This window comes from Rhinopithecus bieti, unplaced genomic scaffold, assembly GCF_001698545.2.
Source record: "Rhinopithecus bieti isolate Rb0 unplaced genomic scaffold, ASM169854v2 scaffold_18354, whole genome shotgun sequence".
Classification (NCBI taxonomy): Eukaryota; Metazoa; Chordata; class Mammalia; order Primates; family Cercopithecidae; genus Rhinopithecus; species Rhinopithecus bieti.
Genome location: NW_016809835.1, coordinates 1,623,778 through 1,645,446, shown reverse-complemented (window position 1 = coordinate 1,645,446; position 21,669 = coordinate 1,623,778). Strand labels below are relative to the sequence as shown.

At 40.7% G+C, this 21,669-nt stretch overlaps 1 protein-coding gene and 1 pseudogene across 2 annotated transcripts in view; one reads left to right on the top strand and one right to left on the bottom strand.

Moving 5' to 3' along the window:
* BDP1 (BDP1 general transcription factor IIIB subunit) overlaps positions 1-21,669 on the bottom strand; it is a 128,833-nt gene that overhangs the window by 94,730 nt on the left and 12,434 nt on the right. For both annotated transcript variants that reach the window (XM_017890622.1, XM_017890621.1), the window contains exons 5-8: positions 20,933-21,058; positions 19,674-19,807; positions 16,328-16,422; positions 1,238-1,292 (exon numbers count right to left, since the gene is read on the bottom strand). In XM_017890622.1, coding sequence (XP_017746111.1) covers positions 1,238-1,292; positions 16,328-16,422; positions 19,674-19,807; positions 20,933-21,058 — 410 coding nt within the window. The remainder of the gene's footprint in view (positions 1-1,237; positions 1,293-16,327; positions 16,423-19,673; positions 19,808-20,932; positions 21,059-21,669) is intronic.
* LOC108541121 (non-specific lipid-transfer protein-like) lies at positions 1,909-8,888 on the top strand (annotated as a pseudogene).

Sequence of the window (21,669 nt, the reverse complement as noted above, 5' to 3'; positions counted from 1 at the left end):
TGGTCTATAAAAGGCTTCATACTCCAAATAGACTGTTTATAGATTTATGAATTATTTTCTGACTATAATGTGTTAAACTTAATGAAAAGTTTCAGGACCACTTCTCTAACACGGAATGGGCCGAGGAACACAATATTCCAGACCTTCTAAGAGCCATTCCTCAAAGCAGTTTCCCTAAAGACCCGATAAAACACTGGGTGTAGGATCTACCCACCTACCTTACTGTCTACTCATAAAATAAATGTACATGCTACATAATGTAAGTACTCTCTAAATTTGGACTTTTTTTTTCTAAAATTAGCACTATGGCTAATCTTATGACTAAATGGACATTGAATATATTCATTAATAATAAAATACTGATAATTATAAATCCACAAAAAATATATTCCTGTCCACCGGTGTGGTGAAAAAGAAAAAGACCCATCTTCCAATAAAAAATTACTACAAGAACTATTTTAAACAGTAAATTTATTTTCTTTATAGATCCTTAGATGTCTTTCTCTAGACTTAAAGAAAAATGTTAATTTTAATGAGGATTTTAGTTAGAAATTGAAAGATACCTATCATTCCTTCAGACGAGATCTAAATTCAAATGCTAGTACATCTCTTCAGACAGAACTTCCCTAATGATCCAATGATCATTAGGAAAAAAGAGATCTGAACAGCCACCCTCTCTCTTATCTTCTTTATGGAAATGAATCACTGCCTAAAATTATGCTTATCCACTATCTTTCTTCCCCCATCCAATTAGACTTAAGGCTCTAAATGCAGGATTCTCATCTGCCATATATCTTCCACCATTACATACTCAATACCTAGAACAATGACTACCATATAGTAGGTGGTCAGTGTTATAGACTGAACGACTGATTAGTCATTCAGAACTAGAAAGAACCATCTATATAACTAATAGTCCTGTCTTCCAGAAACAATTATCTCCTCCAATACAGTTCCTTCAGAATAAATAACACTTAGAAGTGGTAGCATCAATCCCTCCATAACTTCTTGGACTTAGAACTGTTTACCTGCACCTAGATACTCTGGATAATCTCCTGCCTATATATTTGTAGCAAGTACCAGACCCATACTGCTAAACAGAAAAATTTCAGACTTCTTCCTCTTATGCCAATACAGGAACAAAACAAATCTAAAACACACTGGAGCCAAAGACAAAAGACTGGTCATTTTTTAGCCTCTCCAAGTAATACTTTGTAAAAGAGGTCTTAATACTTACGGAATGCTTTGTCTATTCTCCATCCATTTGTTTTCTCTTCACGTTTAAATTTATTCTGTTAACAACAACAAAAAATCCTATAGTAATTTTCTCCCATAAAACAAGCTTTTTTTTTTTTTTAAATGCAGTAAGCATTAAAACAAAACTCTTAGGAATAACATACTATTCTCTACTTAATATGTCTTTACCAATAGGCAAGTTACTTAAACCTTTGGCTTTTAAAATAAGGATGAAAGATTTTACTGAGCTTCTTGATTCTTATTACCAATAGCATTAATCGGCAATGAAAGCTGGATTTACAAAGGACAGAAAAACATAAAGTCAACATACACGGAAGCAGATCAAACCTATGATTAAGGTAACTGGTATTAACTTTTAAAAAATTAAGTATTCGTATCAGGTTAAGCCTCTGACATCATCGTTCTAATATATTTCAAGTGGCATGGAGAGAAGACTATAGAGAAACAAGTGAAATTTTGAAGCAGGCCAAGTTTATCTTGACAACCTTCTATATATTAAGGCACATTTTATCACATTTTTCTCAGCCCCAAAAATCCCTGTCCTCAGTTTACTACCAGATTACTACCATTAAGAGGGAGATGTTTAAGGCTTAAGGCTCAATCCATCCTAAGGTCATTAGGAAGACTGAGGGCATAAGTTTGTGTCTGAAGATGTCTGATCATACACACATCATAGGAGAGGAAACAGCCAATGTTTCCCATCTATACGTCAGTGATCTACACGTTTTACTAAAAGCAAAAAATAAAGTTTTTTATCGAAAAAAAAAAAGAGAGAGAGAATATCACTTAAAACAAAGGAAGTACTTCATGCCCTCTTTCTCCCTTCAAAAGAACTTAACCACTAATATGACTTGTAAAGCAATCACTTTCTTGTATTTCCTTATTGTTTATGACCCAAGTGTGTACTCTTAGATGCTATAGTTTAGCCTTACCCACATTTTAAAAACCTGATATGACATTAACATCTTTTAATGTACAGGTTGCCCTTCTTTCCCATTCTTTTCTTTATTTTTCTTCACAAAACTTATTACCAATACAGAAGTTTTCAAAGATAATCTTATTTCTACCTTAAAAGATCATACTGTTATTTAAACATTTCCTCAAAAGTTAACAAATGTTACCTCCACAAAAAGTGACTGGCTATAAACATTAAATTAAATGTCCTAAAAGAAACATCAATAGGTTTCAGGCATTTAATTCTAAAACAGTGCTACCTCATATTTTACTTAATTGGTAATATAATTCAGAACAATTTAAAACTTTCTCAAAGAATGTATTGAAACTAGTCACTGATTTCATAGGTAAGAACCAGTAACAGGTCAAATTCCATGATCACAAAATAAATCCCATAATTTCCACTACTGGCCCTGACAAAGTAACTCATTATGGATAGGTCCTCCATATCCAACTCCACCACAAATGACTTTTAACACTGACAAAATATATGCATCAATTATTTTCAAGCAAAGGACAATAGGCAGAGCAAGACTACAATCATGGAGAGAAGAAAAACAGACAAGATGTGCCCATGTTTACCTTGGCTCTCTGCCTGGGCTCAATTTCCCAACCAAGGAAAGGGAGGTGAAGGCCAAACAGGGTACAGCAATCCAACTACGGCTGCAGAAGTAGGGAATCTTTAGGAGCATAGTTCTAAAAAGGAACTGTGTAGAGGGGCACCTCACAAGCCTGGGTGGAAATACCCCATGGTACCTTGGCCTAAGTATGGGTTGCATATGTCCAGAATATAAGGCCTAAAAGAAAACAGCTGCTAAAGGGATGAGGGCAGAAGGAAGACGCTAAAAGTCACAAAACACCATACAACAACAGAGTTCAGGCGCATCCTAATGGAAAGACCCCACTAACACCCAAATACATTCACCTCAGACACCAGAAAGGTCATCGTTAAAGATAAAGACAATACTCTAGAGTAGCCTTTCTCTACCAGGGATGTAGCATGAGAATTAAGTACTAATGCATTAAAGCAGCCACTGTATGCAATGCATTCCCTTCTCTCATTATCTATTTACAGTATAGTATTAGCATAACCATCCATAGAGAACTTAGAAAATAGCAACTCATGCCTACCATGAGACTGTTCTGGAAAAAGAAGAAAATAATATAATAGTAACTCAAATTATTTTCTGTAAATCAGACGAGAAATCCCATTGGAGAAAGGATGTCCTAGATTAAAGACCAGTCTAGATCTGCCTCAACAAAGCTTTAAGCCAAGCCTTAAGAGGAACAAAGAGGTCGGCAGTAAATTAACGACTTTCCAGAACAAAAGTCAACACTATTTTTTATTTTGTTTTGTTTATTGAAACAGAGTCTTGCTGTCTTCCAGACTGGAGTGCAGTGGTGTGATCACAGCTCACTGCAGCCTTGACCTCCCAGTGTCAAGCAATCGTCCTGCCTCAGCCTCCTGAATTGCGTGTGCCACCAAGCCTGGCGTTTTGTTTTGTTTTGTTTTTGTAGAGATGGAATCTTGCCATGTTGCTCAGTCTGGTTTTGAACTTCTGGGCTCAAGCAATCCTCTCATCTCAGCCTCCCAAAGTATTGGGATTAGAGGTGTGAACCACCACACCTGGCCCCAGTGCTCTTCAAAACAAAAGAAAAAACATAATCCAGACACTATACAACACATCATTCACAATGTCTGGTATGCAATTTCCTTTTTTTTTTTTTTTTTCTTTTTTGAGACAGAGTCTTGCTCTGTCTCCCAGGCCGGAGTGCAGTGGCGCGATCTCGGGTCACTACAACCTCCACCTCCCGGGTTCACGCCCTTCTCCTGCCTCAGCCTCCCAGGTAGCTGGGACTACAGGCGCCCGCCACCACGCCCAGCTAATTTTTATATTTTTAGTAGGGACGGGGTTTCCATGTTAGCCAGGATGGTCTCAATCTGCTGACCTCGTGATCCGACTGCCTTGGCCTCCCAAAGTGCTGACATTACAGGCATGAGCAACCGCGCCCGGCCTAGTATGCAATTTCAAAAAAAACTCATGGCTAGCCGGGCATGGTGGTTCACTCCTTATAATCCTGGCACTTTGGGAGGCTGAGGTCACTTGAGGTCAGGTCAAGGATCACTTGAGGTCAGAAGTTCAAGACCAGCCTAGCCAACATGGTGAAACCACATCTCTGCTAAAAATACAAAAATTAGTCAGGCATGGTGGTGTGCACCTGTAATCCCAACTTGGGAGGCTGAGGCAGAAGAATCACCTGAACCCAGCAGGCAGATGTTACAGTGAGCTGAGATCGTGCTAATGAACTCCAGCCTGGGCAACAGAGCGAGATTCCATTTCAAAAAAAAAAAAAATGGTTGGGCACGATGGTTCACGCCTATAATCCCAGCACTTTAGGAGGCCAAGGTAGGTGAATCACTTGAGGTCAGGAGTTTGAGACCAGCCTGGCCAACATGATGAAACCCCATCTCTACTAAAAATATAAAAATTAAGCTGGGCACGGTGGCTCACACCTGTAATCCCAGCACTTTGGGAGGCCAAGGCGGGTGGATCACAAGGTCAAGAGATTGAGACCATCTTGGCCAACATGGTAAAACCCTGTCTCTACTAAAAATACAAAAAAAAAAAAAAATTAGCTGGGCATGGTGGCACGTACCTGTAGTCCCAGCTACTCAGGAGGCTGAGGCAGAAGAATCACCTGAAGCCAGGAGACGGAGGTTGCAGTGAGTTGAGATAGCGCCACTGCACACCAGCCTGACGACAGAGTGAGACTCTGTCTCAAAAAAAAAAAAAAAATTAGCCAGTCATGGTGGTGCACACCTGTAGTCCCAGCTACTCAGGAGGCTCAGGCAGGAGAATCGCTTGAACCTGGGTGGCGGAGGTTACAGTGAGCCATGATCATGCCACCGTACTCCAGATTGGGTGACACAGCGAGACTCTGTCTCAAACAAAACAAACAAACAAACAAACAAACAAACAAACCCATGACAGAGACCAAAAAATTAATTGTTTTTTAAAACCCACATGACATGAGAAAAGATAGGAAAATGTGATAGTCAGGAAAAGAAAAGAAAAAGTCACAAGAGAACGATCCCATTCCCTGGCAAGCAGACTCAGAAAAAAAAGAAAAAATTAACAGATCTCAATGTGATCTAGGTATTAGAATGAACAGACAAAAAAGTTAAAGGATCCATTAATTATACAGATGTTTGAGGATTTAGAGGAAAGTATAGTGAAGAGATGGGGAAATCTCAGCAGAGGAATAGAAACTATAAAAAATAACCAGGAGGCGGCCAGGTGTGGTGGCTCATGCCTGTAATTCCAGCACTTTGGGAGGCCGAGGCAGGTGGATCACAAGGTCAGGAGATCAAGATCATCCTGGCTAACACGGTGAAACCCCATCTCCATAAAAATAAAAAAAAAATTAGCCGGGCATGGTGGTGGCCATCTGTAGTCCCAGCTACTCAGGAGGTTGAGGCAGGAGAATGGTGTAAATCCGGGAGGCAGAGCTCGCAGTGAGCTGAGATCCGGCCACTGCACTCCAGCCTGGGCGACAGAGCGAGACTCTGTCTCAAAAAATAAAATAAAATAAAATAAAATAAAATAAAATAAAATAAAATAAAACAAAACAAAACCAGGTGGAAATTACAGAAATAAGAAATATAATATCAGAAACAAAATATTCACTAAATGGGCTTAACAGCAGACTAAAGATAAAAGACAGGGTCAGTGAACTTGATGCTACGACAATAGAAACTATCAACACTGAAATGGAGGAAAAAAGATTGGAAAAAGGTGGTCAGAGCTTTGGTAACCTGCAGACTGTCACCTGGGGTAAACTATGTTGGTGGAATTCCAGAACGAGAGAATTAAACAGAGAAACTATTAAAAGAAGTAATTTAAAATTTCCCAAATACAGGGAAAGATGCAAGAAGCTCAGCAAACTCAAAACTGAAGCTAGGCATATCATCATCGTACAGCTGAATACTAAAAAAAAAAAAAAAAGAAAGAAATCCTGAAAACAGCCAGAGAAATACAATTAATCATATACGGGGCAAGAACGATATGATTACTGTTGACTTTTCATCAGCAACACTGAAAGCCAGGAGACAACAGAATGACATCTTTAAAAGACCAAAAAAAAAAAAACTGTCAAACCAGCAAAATATATCATTCAAAATAAGGTTGAAATAAAACATTCAGATAAATGAAAGCTCAGAAAATTTTCAACAGTAGACCTGTCATTCAGACCTACAGGAAGAAATGAAAACATCAAAATGGTAAATATATAGTTAAATGTTAAAACTAGTTTTCTACTCAATTTCCTTAAAAGACAAAAGACTCATATATATCTATATACAGAGAAGGAAAACTGGTTTTTTTGTTTGTTTGTTTGTTTTTGTTTTTGAGACAGAGTTTCTCTCTCGTTACCCAGGCTGGAGTCCAATAGCATGATTTCAGCCATCGCAACCTCCACCTCCAAGGTTCAACTGATTCTCCTGCCTCAGCCTCCCGAGTAGCTGGGATTACAGGCATGTGCCACCACGCCTGGCTAATTTTGTATTTTTAGTAGAGACAGGGTTTCTCCACATTGGTCAGCCTGGTCTCGAACTCCCAACCTCAGGTGATCCGCCTGCCTCAGCCTCCCAAAGTGCTAGGATTACAGGCATGAGCCACCATACCCAGCTGTTTGTTTTTGTTTTTAAGGCTAGTCAAGTAAAGCAGTGGAAGTAGAGTAGGGTAAAAGAAATTTATCTGGGCCAGGTATGGTGGCTCAGCCTGCAATCCCTGCACTCTGGGAGGCCGAGGCAGCAGACTGCTTGAGCCCAGGAGTTTGAGACCAGCCTGGGCAACATGGCAAAACCCCATCTCTACAAAAAACATACAAAAATTGGGTGGGCATAGTGACACGTGCCTGTACTTAGGCACTTGGGATGCTGAGATGGAAGGATCACTTGAGCTCAGGAGGTTGAAGCTGCAGGCAGCCACAATCAGGCCACTGCACTCCAGCCTGGGCAACAGAGAGTGAGACCCTGTATCAAAAAAAAAAAAAAAAACCCCGAAAAGAAGTTTGTCTGAACATGGGTCAGTGGTTTTTTAAAAAATTTAATATTAAAAAAGAAAGAAATCTGTAATCAGTTGTGATCATTTAGTTGTAAACACCAGTGGACTTGGACCAGCTGCCTCATTAAACTATTATAAGTTCATTGTAAGGTGAATTTAAAGATATATAGGGCTACGTGCAGTGTCTCATGCCTGTAATGCCAGCACTTTGAGAGGCTGAAGCAGAAGGACTGCTTGAACCCAGGAATTTGAGACAAGCCTGGGCAACATAGTAAGATCTCTTATCTACAAAAAATAAAAAATTTAGTCAAGCACGGTAGCGCACACCTGTGGTCCAGGAGGCTGAGACAGGAGGATTGCTTGAGTCCAAGAGGCCATAGCTGCAGTGACCCATGGTTACACCACTGCACTCCAGCCTGGGCAACAAAGACCCTGTCTCAAAAAAAAAAAAAAGAAAAGAAAAGGAAAGGAAAGGGAAAAGAGACTGGGCGCAGTGGCTCACACCTATAATCCCAGCACTTTGGGAGGTTGAGGTAGGCAGACCACTTGAAGTAAGGAAGTTCGAGACGAGCCTGGCCAACATAGCAAAACTCCATATCTACTTAAAAAAAAAATTAGCTGGGCATGGTGGCACACGCCTATAATTCCAAGCTACTCAGGAGGCTGAAGCAGGAGAATGGCTTGAACCTGGGAGGCAGAGGATGCAGTGAACTGAGATCACATCACTGTACTCCAGTCTGGATGACAGAGCGAGACACTGTCTAAAAAAAAAAAGGGAAAAAAAGGCAAAGCTGGCCATGTTCTCTGGGGCTACTGAAAAAACAAGCACATAAAAGGCTGAGATTTTCAGGAGCTTCATGGTTGGTGAATGCAACCATGTGCTGGGAGGTCGGTGCACCCCAACTCCTCCAGGACAGAAGTGCCTGCATTCAAGACTCTTCCAGACCTTACTCTATGAATCTCTTCATCTGTATCCCTTATAATATGCTTTATAATAAACCAATAAACAGCTGGTTCAGTGTGCTGAACTCTGCTAGCAGCTGAGAAAGGAAGCTGGAAAGAGGCAAGCTCCTGGTGCAAAGGTGGCTGTGCAGCATAATTTAGGCCTTGGAGAAGCTGGGGTTTTAACACTTTACAAGATGTGCTTTCTCAAAGCTGCCAGTTCTTTTAGAACTCATCAAATTGAGGCTGCTTCAACCAGCTTTACAGAGAATGGATTTAAGACAAATCTTGTGTTTAAAGAGATTTAGAGGAAGCCTGAAGAGGAAAGCAGACAGATTGTGAAGAAAATCGGTGGTATTTTTGCCTTGAAGGTGAAGAATGAATGGCCTAGGGGGTAAAGAAGCCACCTAGCGGTGGATGTAAAGAACAGCAAAGTATCAGTGCTTTCCAACTCAGACGAGAAAGCTGACCACACAATCACAAATACTGACTAGGACTTACTGGCTTTAGTGATTGAACTGGTAAAATGAATCCTCAGTTCGCCTTCTTTCAAGGCAAAGGGAAAATCACCGGCAATATGAAGTTACAAAGTTTTCAGCTTCAGCCAGGCAAAGGTAAGCTCTGAGGAACTCCCTTTGGCTCCTTTTGAAAATCAAGATGATATCTCATCTCACAGATACGAATCCATATAATTTCACTGTCAGAATTTAGGCTGAAACTACACATTGGCAAATAACATGAGACAGATTTGTTTTAAAAGGTGTGACGAATCCTGGTTTTCCTAACCTCTGGGTGAATACAGCCTGATGATGAACTACTGTTTTGCTGAATTGGATACAACTGTGCATTACAAAGTTAATACGTTATTTATGGCCTAGAGTAAAACTGAGTTTCAGAATAAAATTAGGAACAGTAAAATCCAAACAAAAGCTCCCATTTTGCTTATGAAGTACACTGAAAGGCCAGGCACAGTGGCTCATGCCTGTAATCCCAACACTTTGGGAGGGCGAGGCAAGAGGATCACTTGAGTCAAGGAGTTCAAAACCAGCCTGGGCAATACAGTGAGACTTAGTCTCTACAAAAAAAAATTTTTTTAATTAGCTGAGCATAGTGGCATGTACTGTAGTCCCAGCTACCTAGGAAGCTGAGGTGGGAAGATCATTTGAGCCCAGGAGAAAAGCGACTGCAGTGAGCCGAGATAGAGGCTGCAGTAAGCCGTAATCATGCCCATGCACTTCACACTGTGTAACAGAGCGAAGCCCTGTCTTAAAAAAAATTAAAGTACATTTAAGGATTATTCTGCTGAAGATGTAATTTAAGAGTTCCCTGGATGAACTAGAGAAGAAAAAGACTACCAACAGCTGGCAAGTAATTAGTGTTATAAATTTAATAACCTTAATCAGTAATAATTAATAATTCTTAAAATTTTATAGTGGGGAGCAGGCATGGTGGCTCATGCCCGTAATCCCAGCACTTCGGGAGGCCAAGCCGGGTGGATCACTTGAGGTCAGGAATTTTAGACCATCCTGGCCAACATGGTGAAACCCCGTCTCTACTAAAAATGTAAAAATTAGCCAGGCATGGTGGCAGGCACCTGTAATCCCAGCTACTCAGGAGGCTGAGGCAGGAGAATCACTTGAACCCAGGAGACGGAGGTTGCAGTGAGACAAGATCACGCAACTCCACTCTAGGCTGAGAAAAAGAGCAAGACTTCCAAAAAGAAAGGAAAGAAAGAGAAGAGAACAGAAGAGAAGAGAAGAGAAAAAAGAAAAGAAAAAATTCCATACTGGGATTAAAAAAAAAACACACATAAAACTTTTAAATTTTGCCTTTCGTACCATCAGAAACAGTATTTTCTTCCCAAATCAAAATAAAATAAATATGATCAGAGCCTAGGAGGAAAAATCTAAGCTGAATACAGGCCTAAATTTTTTTTTTTTTTTTTTTTTTGAGACAGGGTGTCGCTCTGTTGCCCAGGCTAGAGTGTAGTGGCACTATCTCAGTTCACTGCAATCTCCGCCTCCCAGGTTCAAGTGATTCTCATGCCTCAGCCTCGCAAAAAGCTGGGATTACAGGCACAAGCCATCACACCCAGCTAATTTTTGTAATTTTAGTAGAGACGGGGTTTTACCATGTTGCCCAGGCTGGTCTCAAACTTCCAGCCTCAAGTGATCCACCCACCTCAGCCTCCCAAAGGGCTGGGATTACAGTTGTGAGCCACTGCATCTGACCCAGGTCTATTTTTAAAATAAACATGGTTTCAAAGTGAGTTTCCTTCTTTTAAAAAAAATTCAGTATATTTGAGTCATAAAACACTGCTGTTGATTAAGTGAAGTTTGTTTTCAGATGCAGTTTTTAAATTATAATCTCATTAATTTAACTAAATGTATAAAGCTCAGTCTTTTGTTATAATTTTCCATTTTCATGTAAGTTTAATTATCTGTATCTTTTTTCCTAGTTTTCTAAGGCTGATGTTATTTCTTATAAATCAGTGAAATATACAGTAAAGTAATGCTTTTCTAAGAATGTTTACTAGAAAATTTACATAGTTCTTCCTGGGGAAAAAAAAGGGCAGAGGATTTCAGACTAGATAAAAAAGCATGACCTATGCTCCATTCAGTAGGACACATACTAAAATTGGAACAATACAGACAAGATTAGCCTGGCCCCTTGACAAGGTTAAAACAAACAAACAAAACAAAACAAACAAAAAAGCCAGCATGACCCAACTATGTAGTCTATAAAATGTGTACTTACAATGTGAAGACACAGGTTAAAGAAACAATTAAAAAAAAAAATCATGGACCAGTCAGGATGGCTCACACCTGTAATCCCAACACTTTGGGAACCCAAGGTGAGAGGACTGCTTGAGCCCAAGAGTTTGAGATCAACCTGAGCAACAAAGTGAGACTCCATCTCTGTAACAATAATTTAAAAAAACACAACCACGTAGGAGCCCGGCACTGTGACACACATTTGTAGTGCCAGCTATTCAGGAGGCTGAGGCAGGAGGATCTTTTGAGCCCAAGAGACTGAGGCTGCAATCATCCCTATAAATAGCCACTGCACTCCAGTCTGGGCAACATAGTGAGACCCCAGTCTCTAAATAAACAAAAATAAACATTTCCTAATGGTAAAATAATAAATTCATCAGCATGCTAAATGTCAACATCCAACAAACCAACTTTAACATACACAAAGTAAAAACTGATAAATCTAAACAGAAATACATCCATAGTCATGGTTAGAGATTTTAATTCCTCTCTTAGTAATTGACAGAACTAGATACCACCACATCCAACTGCAGAATACACATTAACTTCAAGTATACCAGAAACACATACAAAGATGGAAATATGCTAAATTTCGTTTTTTAATATGCTAAATTTTAAAATAAATAAATATATTTTAAAAATATTAAATTACAAATTATAGCAACATACACAATAAAATTAGGTTAGGAAACAATAAGATATTTAGGCCCGGCACAGTGGCTCATGCCTGTAATCTCAGCACTATGGGAAGCCAAGGCAGGCAGATCACTTGAGTCCAGAAGTTCAAGACCAGCCTGGGCAACATAGCAAAACCTCATCTCTACCAAAAAAAAAAAAAAAAATTAGCTGGACTTGGTGGCACACACCTATAGTCCCAGCTACTTGGGAGGATAAGGTGGGAGGATGGTTTGTGGCAAAGAAGCAAAGGTTGCAGTGAGCCAAGGTCGCACCATGGCACTCCAGTCTGGAAAACAGAGCTAGGCTCTGTCTCAAAAAATAAAATAAAAACTTATGTCCCAGATGCTTAGAAATTAAGCAACCAACTTTTAAACAACTGAGAAGTAAAGGAAGAACTCACAGGGGAAACTAGAAAATATTTTTAACTGAATAGTAACAACATCGGGCCAGGCACAGTGGCTCACACCTACAACACCAGCACTTCGGGAGTCCGAGGCAGGAGGATCTGCCTTGAGCTCAGGAGTTTTTTTTTTTTTTTGGTTTTTTTTTTTGAGACAGAGTCTTGCTCCATCACTTATGCTGGAGTGCAGTGATGCAATTTCGGCTCACTGCAACCTCTCCCTCCCAGGTTCAAGCAATTCTCTTGCCTCAGCCTTCCAAGTAGCTAGGACTACAAGAGCTTGCCACCACACCTGACTAATTTTTATATTTTAGTAGAAGCAGGGTTTCATCATGTTGGCCAGGCTGGTCTTGGACTCCTGACCTCAAGTGACCCACCCACCTCAGCCTCCCAAAGTGCTGGGATTACAGGCATGAGCCACCATGCCTGGCCAAGCTCAGAAGTCAGAGACTCACCTGAGCAACCTGGTGAAAACTCATCAGTACAAAAAAATGCAAAAGTTAGCTGAGCATAGTGGTGCACACCTATAGTCCCAACTTCTTGGGAGGCTAAGGCAGGAGGATTGCTTGAGCCTGGGAGGTGGAGTTTGCAGTCAGCCAAGATCATGCCATTGCACTCCAGCCCGGGCAACAGAGCAAGACTGTCTCAAAAAAAAAAAGAAAAAAAATCAAAATTCGTGGGACACAGCTCTAGTGATGCTTAAAAGGAAATGTACAGGCTGGGCACGGTGGCTCATGACTGTAATCCCAGCACTTCAGGAGGCCGAGGTGGGCATATCATGAGGTCAGGAGATGGAGACCATCCTGGCTAACACGGTGAAACCCCATCTCTACTAAAAATACAAAAAATTAGCCTGGCATGGTGGCAGGTGCCTGTAGTTCCAGCTACTTGGGAGGCTGAGGCAGGAGAATGGCGTGAACCCAGGAGGCGGAGCTTGCAGTGAGCTGAGATTCGCCACTGCACTCCAGCCTGGGTGACAGAGAGAGGCTCCGTCTCAAAAACAAAAAGGAAATGTACAGCTGTAAATGTCTACTTTAGAAAAGAAAGCTTTAAAATCAATGCTTTAAGTGTTCATCTTAAGAAGCTAAAAAAACAAAGTAAATGGAAGTGCTGAACAGTAAATTTACAAAAAGTAAATGGAAGTGCTAAACAGTAAAAAAAAAATCAATAACAACACACAAACAATTGGAAACTTAAAACTGACATTAAGAAAAGTTGGTTCATGCCGGGCGCGGTGGCTCAAGCCTGTAATCCCAGCACTTTGGGAGGCCGAGACGGGCGGATCACGAGGTCAGGAGATCGAGACCATCCTGGCTAACATGGTGAAACCCCATCTCTACTAAAAAATACAAAAAACTAGCCGGGCGAGGTGGCGGGCGCCTGTAGTCCCAGCTACTCGGGAGGCTGAACCAGGAGAATGGCGTGAACCTGGGAGGCGGAGCTTGCAGTGAGCTGAGATCCGGCCACTGCACTCCAGCCTGGGCGACAGAGCGAGACTCTGTCTCAAAAAAAAACAAAATAAAATAAAATAAAAAAAAGAAAAGTTGGTTCATTAAGGAGGCTGGGAGAAGTGGCTCACATCTGTCATTCCAGAACTTTGGGAGGCCAAAGCAGGCAGATCACTCCAGCCTAGGAGTTCCAAACCAGCCTGAGCAAAGTGGCAAAACCCAGTCTCTCCAAAAAATACAAAAAATTAGCTGGGCATTGTGGCACACGCCTGTAGTCCCAGCTACTCAGGAGGCTGAGGTGAGAGGATCACTCAAGCCCAGGAGGTTGAGGCTGTAGTGAGCCACGATAGCACCACTGCACTCCAGCCTGGGTGACAGAGTGAGACCCTGTCTCCAAAAAAAAAAAAAACAGAGAGAGAGAGAAAAAATACAAATTATCAATGAAAGCGTAAATTTATAAAATAAACCCTTCCTCCAAAGAAAACTACAGAATCAAATAGTTTCACAGGTAAATTCTATCAAATGTTAAAGTAATACTAATACTTTAGCTAATACAAAATAATACTAATCTTCAACAAATTATTTCAGAAAATAGAAGAGGGAGCACTTTCCAGCTCAATTTCTGTGACCAGTATAAGCCTCATATCAAAATAGGACGGACTTTGTAAAGGAAATTTACAAATCAGTATCCCTCATGAACAAAGTAGCAAAAATATTCTCAAGAAAATGTAGCAAAATAGAGCAACACAGAAAAATACACTATGACCAAATGGAGCTTATACAGGAATACAACATTAGTCCAATATTTGAAAATCAATGTAATGTAATTCAGTAGCTTCAAATACAGTCTATTCTCATTTTTGAGATGGAGTCTTACTCCCGTTGCGCAGACTGGAGAGCAGTGGCGCAATCTCGGCTCATGGCAACCTCCACCTCCTGGGTTCAGGCGATTCTCCTTCCTCAGCCTCCCGAGTAGCTGGGATTACAGGTATGCGCCACCATGCCCAGCTAATTTTTGCATTTTTAGTAGAGACGGGATTTCACCATGTTGGCCTGGCTGGTCTTGGACTCCTGACCTCAGGTGATCCACCTGCCTCAGCCTCCCAAAGTGCTAGGATTACAGGTGTAAGCCACCACGCCCGGCCTACTCTCACTTTTCTACACTTTACCCAACGACCCACTAGAGCCATAGTAACCTTTCAGGAAAAGAATCGACATGATTTTTGAGACAAATAGCCCAGTGACAAATTTATAATTAATTACTCAGATCAGCAGAGAGGTCCAATTGTAGACAATTTCTAGCCTTCACAGAATTTTAACGTTTTGTTCTTTTATCAAAGATCAACATCAGAAAATGAATGTAAAGAATATAAACAGTTCCTCATCTCTTGCAGAAATACAAGACTATTTCATTACACTGTACAATGCCCCTTATGTAATGTCCCCAGACGATCCATGCCTAATTTAGTTCTAGAGGAAAAAACATACCATCCTAATGGTTCCTTTTATTAATGTAATGAACATGATATGGATGAGAAACTAAGGAAAAAGCCTATGGTTGGGCAAAGATCTCACTATCAATTGAGAATGCATTATGGCAACACAGTGTGATGACACTCAAATGCACTTAAATCCAGAAAACTTATATAAGTTTCTCAAGCAAAGAAACTAAAAAACAGAGACAGCTCATCCTCTGGGGCATATAATAGCTGTAACTGACATCACTGTTGTTATTAGTGCCACTGGTTGTCCCAGAGTTAAGGGGGCCTAGGAAAGCAGTGGATCAGAAAAGGAGAACTGTGTAAACTCAGATTTCTTCTCTTTAAGCTTTCCTAGGAAATTCTGAAATACATTTTGTGTTCAAAAAGCTACTCTTGGCCAGGCATGATGGCTCATGCCTGTAATTCCAGCACTTGGTGGGAGGCCGAGGCGGGTGAATCACCAGAGGTCAAGAGTTCGAGACCAGGCTGACCAACATGGTGAAACTCCCTCTACAAAAAATACAAAAATTAGCTGGGCGTGGCGGTGTGCGCCTGTAATCCCAGCTACTAGGGAGGCTGAGGTAGGAGAATCACTTGAATTTAGGAGGCAGAGGTTGCAGTGAGCCGAGATCACACCACTGCACTCCAGCCTAGGCAACAGAAAAAAGAAAAAGCTACCCTTAACCAAGGTACTCTGGTACACTTATCTTCTCTTTTAATTATGTAACTCTTCTTTATCTTAGTTGCAGTGTGTTTTTATTGGTACTGCCTCAAATTCATTTTAGAAATGAATAAGATATAAATAAGAAAATATGAAACTAACATAAAGAAGATTGTACCCAAATAAGAACTCATAAATATTACTTTTCAATCAATAAAGAGGGATAAATGTAACAAAAGCATCGTAATAGTCTAAAAAAAAAAACAAAAAGATGGCTGGGAGCAGAGGCTCTCGCCTGTAATCCTAGCACTTTGGGAGGCCAAGATGGGGGGATTACCTGAGCTCAGGAGTTCGAGAGCAGCCTGGGCAACATGGTGAAACCCCGTCTCTACCAAAACACAAAAAAAATCAGCTGGGCATAGTGGCAAGCGCCTGTAATACCAGCTACGTGACACGCTGAGGCACGAGAATTGCTTGAACCCGGAGGCAGAGGTTGCAGTGAGTAGAGACCATGCCATCGCACTACTGAGTAACAAAGTGAAACTCTGTCTCAATGGAAAAAAAAAAGATGAACTGAGATTTAAACCAAAGGTAAACAAATAATACTACTAACATTTGTAATGTTTGGTCTCTTTCCAATCAACAAATGTGATGGGTTTACTTTACCTTAATTTCTATCCTTGCTCTGTGAGGAAAAAGTTGTCCGATCATAGAAAAGTCAGTTCCTACCATGCTGATGGCTAAAAAAAACATATCTGTTTCTGTGAAAATAAAAGATTTAGAATGACTGAAAATTAATCCTATCAATATTTCAGAGAAAAGAAATCTTACAAAATTTGACAGTACTTAATTTTACTAGAAAGATCCCCATGGAATACCTAAAAACACCTTAATATAAATAAAAACTTTTCAGTATAAGAAAGTATAGGCTGGGCATGGTGGTTCACACCTGTAATCCCAGAACTCTGGGAGGCCAAGGCGGGCAGATCATTTGAGGACAAGAGTTGGAGACCAGGGCCGGTCACAGTGGCTCATGCCTGTAATCGCAGCCCTTTGGGAGGCTGAGGCGGGTGGGTCACCTGAGGTCGGGAGTTTGAGACCAGCCTGACCAACATGGAGAAACCCCATCTCTACTAAAAATACAAAATTAGCCGGGCATGGTGGCACATGACTGTAATCTCAGCTACGTGGGAGGCTGAGGCAGGAGAATCGCTTGAACCCAGGAGGCATAGACTGCGGTGAGCCGAGATCACGCCATTGCACCCCAACCCGGGCAACGAAAGTGTAACTCCATCTCAAAAAAAAAGAGTTTGAGACCAGCCAGGCCAACATGGTGAAACTCCGCCTCTGCCAAAAATCAAAAAAAAAATGAGCCGGGCGTGGTGGCATGCACGTGTAATCCCAGCTACTGGGGAGGCTGAGGTAGAAGAATAGCTTGAACCCGGGAGGTGGAAGTTACAGTGAGCTGAGATGGCGCCACTGCACTCCAGCCTGGGCAAAAAGAGCAAGACTCCACCTCAAAAAAAAAAAAAGAAAAGAAAAGAAATCATACAAAAGCAGCTGGATTTTTTTTTTTAAGACATTCATTCTGTCTAGCTGATTTTATTCGAAGTGCTCTGAGGAAAACTATGAGTCATACATAGTCAGGATAGGGTTACACTACGTAAGCAACTAAGATGTGCTAAGTAGTATATAAAGAAAGTAGCTAGAAAAATACAAAAGAGGCCAGGCATGGTGGCTCACGCTTGTAAATACCAGCACTTTGGGAGGCCAAGGCGGGCAGATCAGTCGGGGTCAGGAGTTCCAGACCATCCTGGCCAACATGGTGAAATCCCGTCTCTACTAAAAACACAGAAATTAGCTGGGCATGGTGCCATATGCCTGTAATCCCAGCTACTCGGGAGGCTGAGGAAGGAGAATCACTTGAACCTGGGAGGTGGAGGCTGCAGTGAGCCAAGATCGCACCACTGCACTCCAGCCTGGGTGACAGAGTGAGACTCTGTCTCAAAAAAAGAAACCATTAACAGAAGTTACACCTCAGGAGAATAGGAACAGGGAAGTGAAAGATGGGAAGTATAGAATCTTTTTACTCTATATTCTGCTGTTTGAATTTTCCCCAAAACTGCTGTTTTAAAATAAAATAATAAGTGCCAACATGCAACAGATTTTTAACAGCATAATATTTATCTATAGAAACTTTATTATACAGTATTATCTGAGGTAGAACATTATTCACATTAGAAATATTATATTGTTGGCCAGGCACAGTGGCTTACGCCTGTAATCCCAGCACTTTGGGAGGCTGAGGCAGGCGAGGCGGATCACCTGAGGCCAGGAGTTCGAGACCAGCCTGGCCAACATGGTGAAACCCCATCTCTACCAAAAACACAAAAATGAGCTGGGCATGGTGGCAGGCGCCTATAATCCCAGCTGCTCAAGAGGCTGAGGCAGAAGAATCACTTGAACCTAGGAGGCAGAGGTTGCAGTGAGCCGAAATCATGCCACTGCACTCCAGCCTGGGCGACAAAAGCAAACCTCATCTCAAAAAAAAAAAAAAAGGAAATATTGTATTGTTAATTTTGACTTAAATGGTATTTGTTGTACAGAGATTTGACAGAGAGGAACATTCCAGCCAAAATGACTATAAAGTTAACTCTTAAAAAATATTTTCTTAAGCAGAACAGTGACCAAAAGAAACTTAAAAGAAAAAAAACAGAAAGAACAGATTCTGGGCAGGGCACAATGGCTCACATCTGTAATCTCAACACTTTGGGAGGCAAAGGCACGAGGATCGCTTGAGCCCAGGCATTGGAGACCAGACTGGGCAATATATTAAGACCTTATTTCTTCAAAAAATCCAAAAAACAGGTCAGGTGTGGTGGCTCCTGCCTGTAATCCCAGCACTTTGGGAGGCCAAGGCAGGCAGATCACCTGAGGTCAGGAGTTTGAGACCAGACTGGCCAACATGGTAAAACCCCATCTCTACTAAAAGTACAAAAATTAGCTGGGGTTGGTGGCAGGTGCCTGTAATCCCAGCTACTTGGGAAGCTGAGGCAGGAGAATTACTTGAACCCAGGAGGCAGAGGTTGCAGTGAGTCGAGATTGCACCATTGCACTCCAGCCTGGGCAAAAAGAGGGTAACTCCATCTCAAAAAAAAAAAAAAAAAATTCCAAAAAATTAGCTGGGTATGGTGGCACATGCCTGTAGTGCCAGCTGCTCTGGAAGGCTGAGGCAGGAAGATCACATGAGCCCAGGAGTTCCAGGCTGCGGTTAGCTATGATCGTTTCACTGCACTCCAGCCTCCGCAATCATCAAGACCCTATCTCTACTTTCTAATTTTTTTTTTTAATTTTTTTTTAGAGATGAGGTCTTGCTTTGTTGCCCAAATTGGTCTCAAACTCCTGACCTCAAGTGATCCTCCTGCCTCAACCTCCCAAAGTGCAGGAATTACAGGTGTAAGCCACTGCACCTGGCTGAGACCCAGCTGCTATAAAAAATAAAATTTTTTTAAAGATTTGTAAGATAAGGCTGGGCACGGTGGCTCAAGCCTGTAATCCTAGCACTTTGGGAGGCCGAGACGGGCGGATCACAAGGTCAGGAAATCAAGACCATCCTGGCTAACCCGGTGAAACCCCATCTATACTAAAAAATACAAAAAACTAGCCAGGCGAGGTGGCGAGCGCCTGTAGTCCCAGCTACTTGGGAGGCTGAGGCAGGAGAATGGCATAAACCCGGGAGGCGGAGCTTGCAGTGAGCTGAGATCCGGACACTGCACTCCAGGCTGGGCGACAGAGCGAGACCCTGTCTCAAAAAAAAAAAAAAAAAATTTGTAAGATAAAGTCAGAGACACCATTCCATGGAGGGCATAAGATAGAGGTGTCAATAATAAAATTAGCTGGAATAAAATGGTAGTCTGCATTTTATTTACTTAGGGGAGAACTGATTTAATTCAGAAACAGTCACTTCATTTCAAATAAAGAACTTACATATTTTTAAACGAAAATTAGTTACCTTTGTTTGACCATGGCTTAGAGTAATAATTTTTCCTAAAGCTGGAGTATGTAGTTGTAGAACCGCGCTCAAATATGGGGTCATTTTCTTCAACAACACAAGGGCCTTTCGTTCTTAAAACTTCTACGGTTAAACTGAAATAAATACATTTTAAACAGAGCTATACTAAAACAAGGAAACAAATAGTAAATGAAACATAAATAGTTATATTTTGAGGTTTAGCATGGCAATCATATCAAAAGTATAATAATATTTATGTGAAATATGGGTATTTTCCAAGCATCTGCTAAGTTTTACCTAAAATGTGATTCCAAGAGAGTAGAAAGAAGTGTCAACTCGTTTTCAAACTCCCTAACAGCAATATATTTAAAAAGTATCTTTGGGCTACGTATTATAAAAAGGTATTTGTATTATTGATTTCCACATGTCTTTGATATTCAATATGTATTACTGTGCTGGAATCAATGGAAATTTTGAAAAACATAAGCACTTTATATTTTACATTCCTGCAGACAAAGCAGTTAAACATGCTCTAACTATTTAATGACCAGTAAAATCATCATTACAAACTAATGGAAAACAGCACACAAAAACAACTATTATTAGCAGTATTAAATTTATGTTTAATTATAGAATGTAAATGCTGTAAAATTATTTTTCACTAGCTAAACATTCAAAGACCTTCCATTGCTCTATTTATTTACTTACTAATTTATCACCTTTAAAAAAAATACCCTTAAAACAACTAAATTCCACGATGCCCAATGTGAGAAATTTAATGTTATAACAGAAATTAAACCAGAAGATGAATTATACTGCACCGTTAACAAAAATCATAAAATACGTTAAACCTACATTTCACTGTATATCCATCAGTTATCACCACACATCAGGATATGTTAATAATATGAGAACCTGAATATTGACTTCAAGACTGTGTCAATCTTAGAAATTTATCCTCAGTGGAAGACAGCATATGATTAGTTCAACAGCCTGAGTCAATGACCAGTAAAGATGATAAAACAATGGTGTTAGGTTAATAGGAGATAGGGCATCTTCTCATACAAAACAGAGTTATAAAAATTACTAAAATTTATAAATTAATCTAACCCACTTTTCCATTTACAATATTCATTATGCAAATACAAATGTCAAGGTCTAAGTGACAAAGGCCCATATAGAAAGAGGACCTCTTTCACTAGACAAAGCATGTTTGTTCTCATATAACTACAATCTCACTTTCTCTCTTTTTTAAATACCTTTCTTCATCCAAAATAATAGAGCCATCTTCTGCCACTTTTACTCGAGGAACCAGTAATGGCCCATCATCTGTCTCTTCTTCCATTTCATTATCTTCAGCATTAGCAGTACTCTTACCTTCTTGCCTACCAGATATAAAGATAAGTTAATTCACAAAGGCATGAAAAGTAGTCCCTGAATAGTATAAAACTTAAAATAAATGATTACAAACTCAACTTTCTAGCTATTTCCAACTTTTCCTATAATCCAAATGAAAACAGTATGTGTTGTTAAGGACACAATTAGAGGATTTTCTCAAGTTTTATCTCAACTCCTGGCCTCAAGTGATCTTCCTGCCTTGGCCTCCAAAAGTGATAGGATTACAGGCCTGAACCACCATGTCCTGCTTGTTTCTCTTTATTTTAAAAGAGAGTAAAGACTTCTTGGGCCAGGTGTGGTGGCTCATGCCTGTAATCCCAGCACTTTGGGAGGCCAAGGCAGGTGGATCACAAGGTCAAGAAATGAGACCATCCTGACCAACATGGTGAAACCCCATCTCTACTAAAATACAAAATTAGCTGGGCATGGTGGCGCATACTTGTAGTCTCAGCTGCTCGGGAAGCTGAGGCAGCAGAATCACTTAAACCCAGGAGGCAGAGGCTGTAGTGAGCCGAGATCGCGCCACTGCACTCGAGCCTAGCGACAGAGCGAGACTCCATCTCAAAAAAAATAAAAAAAAAAATTCAGCCAAGGATGG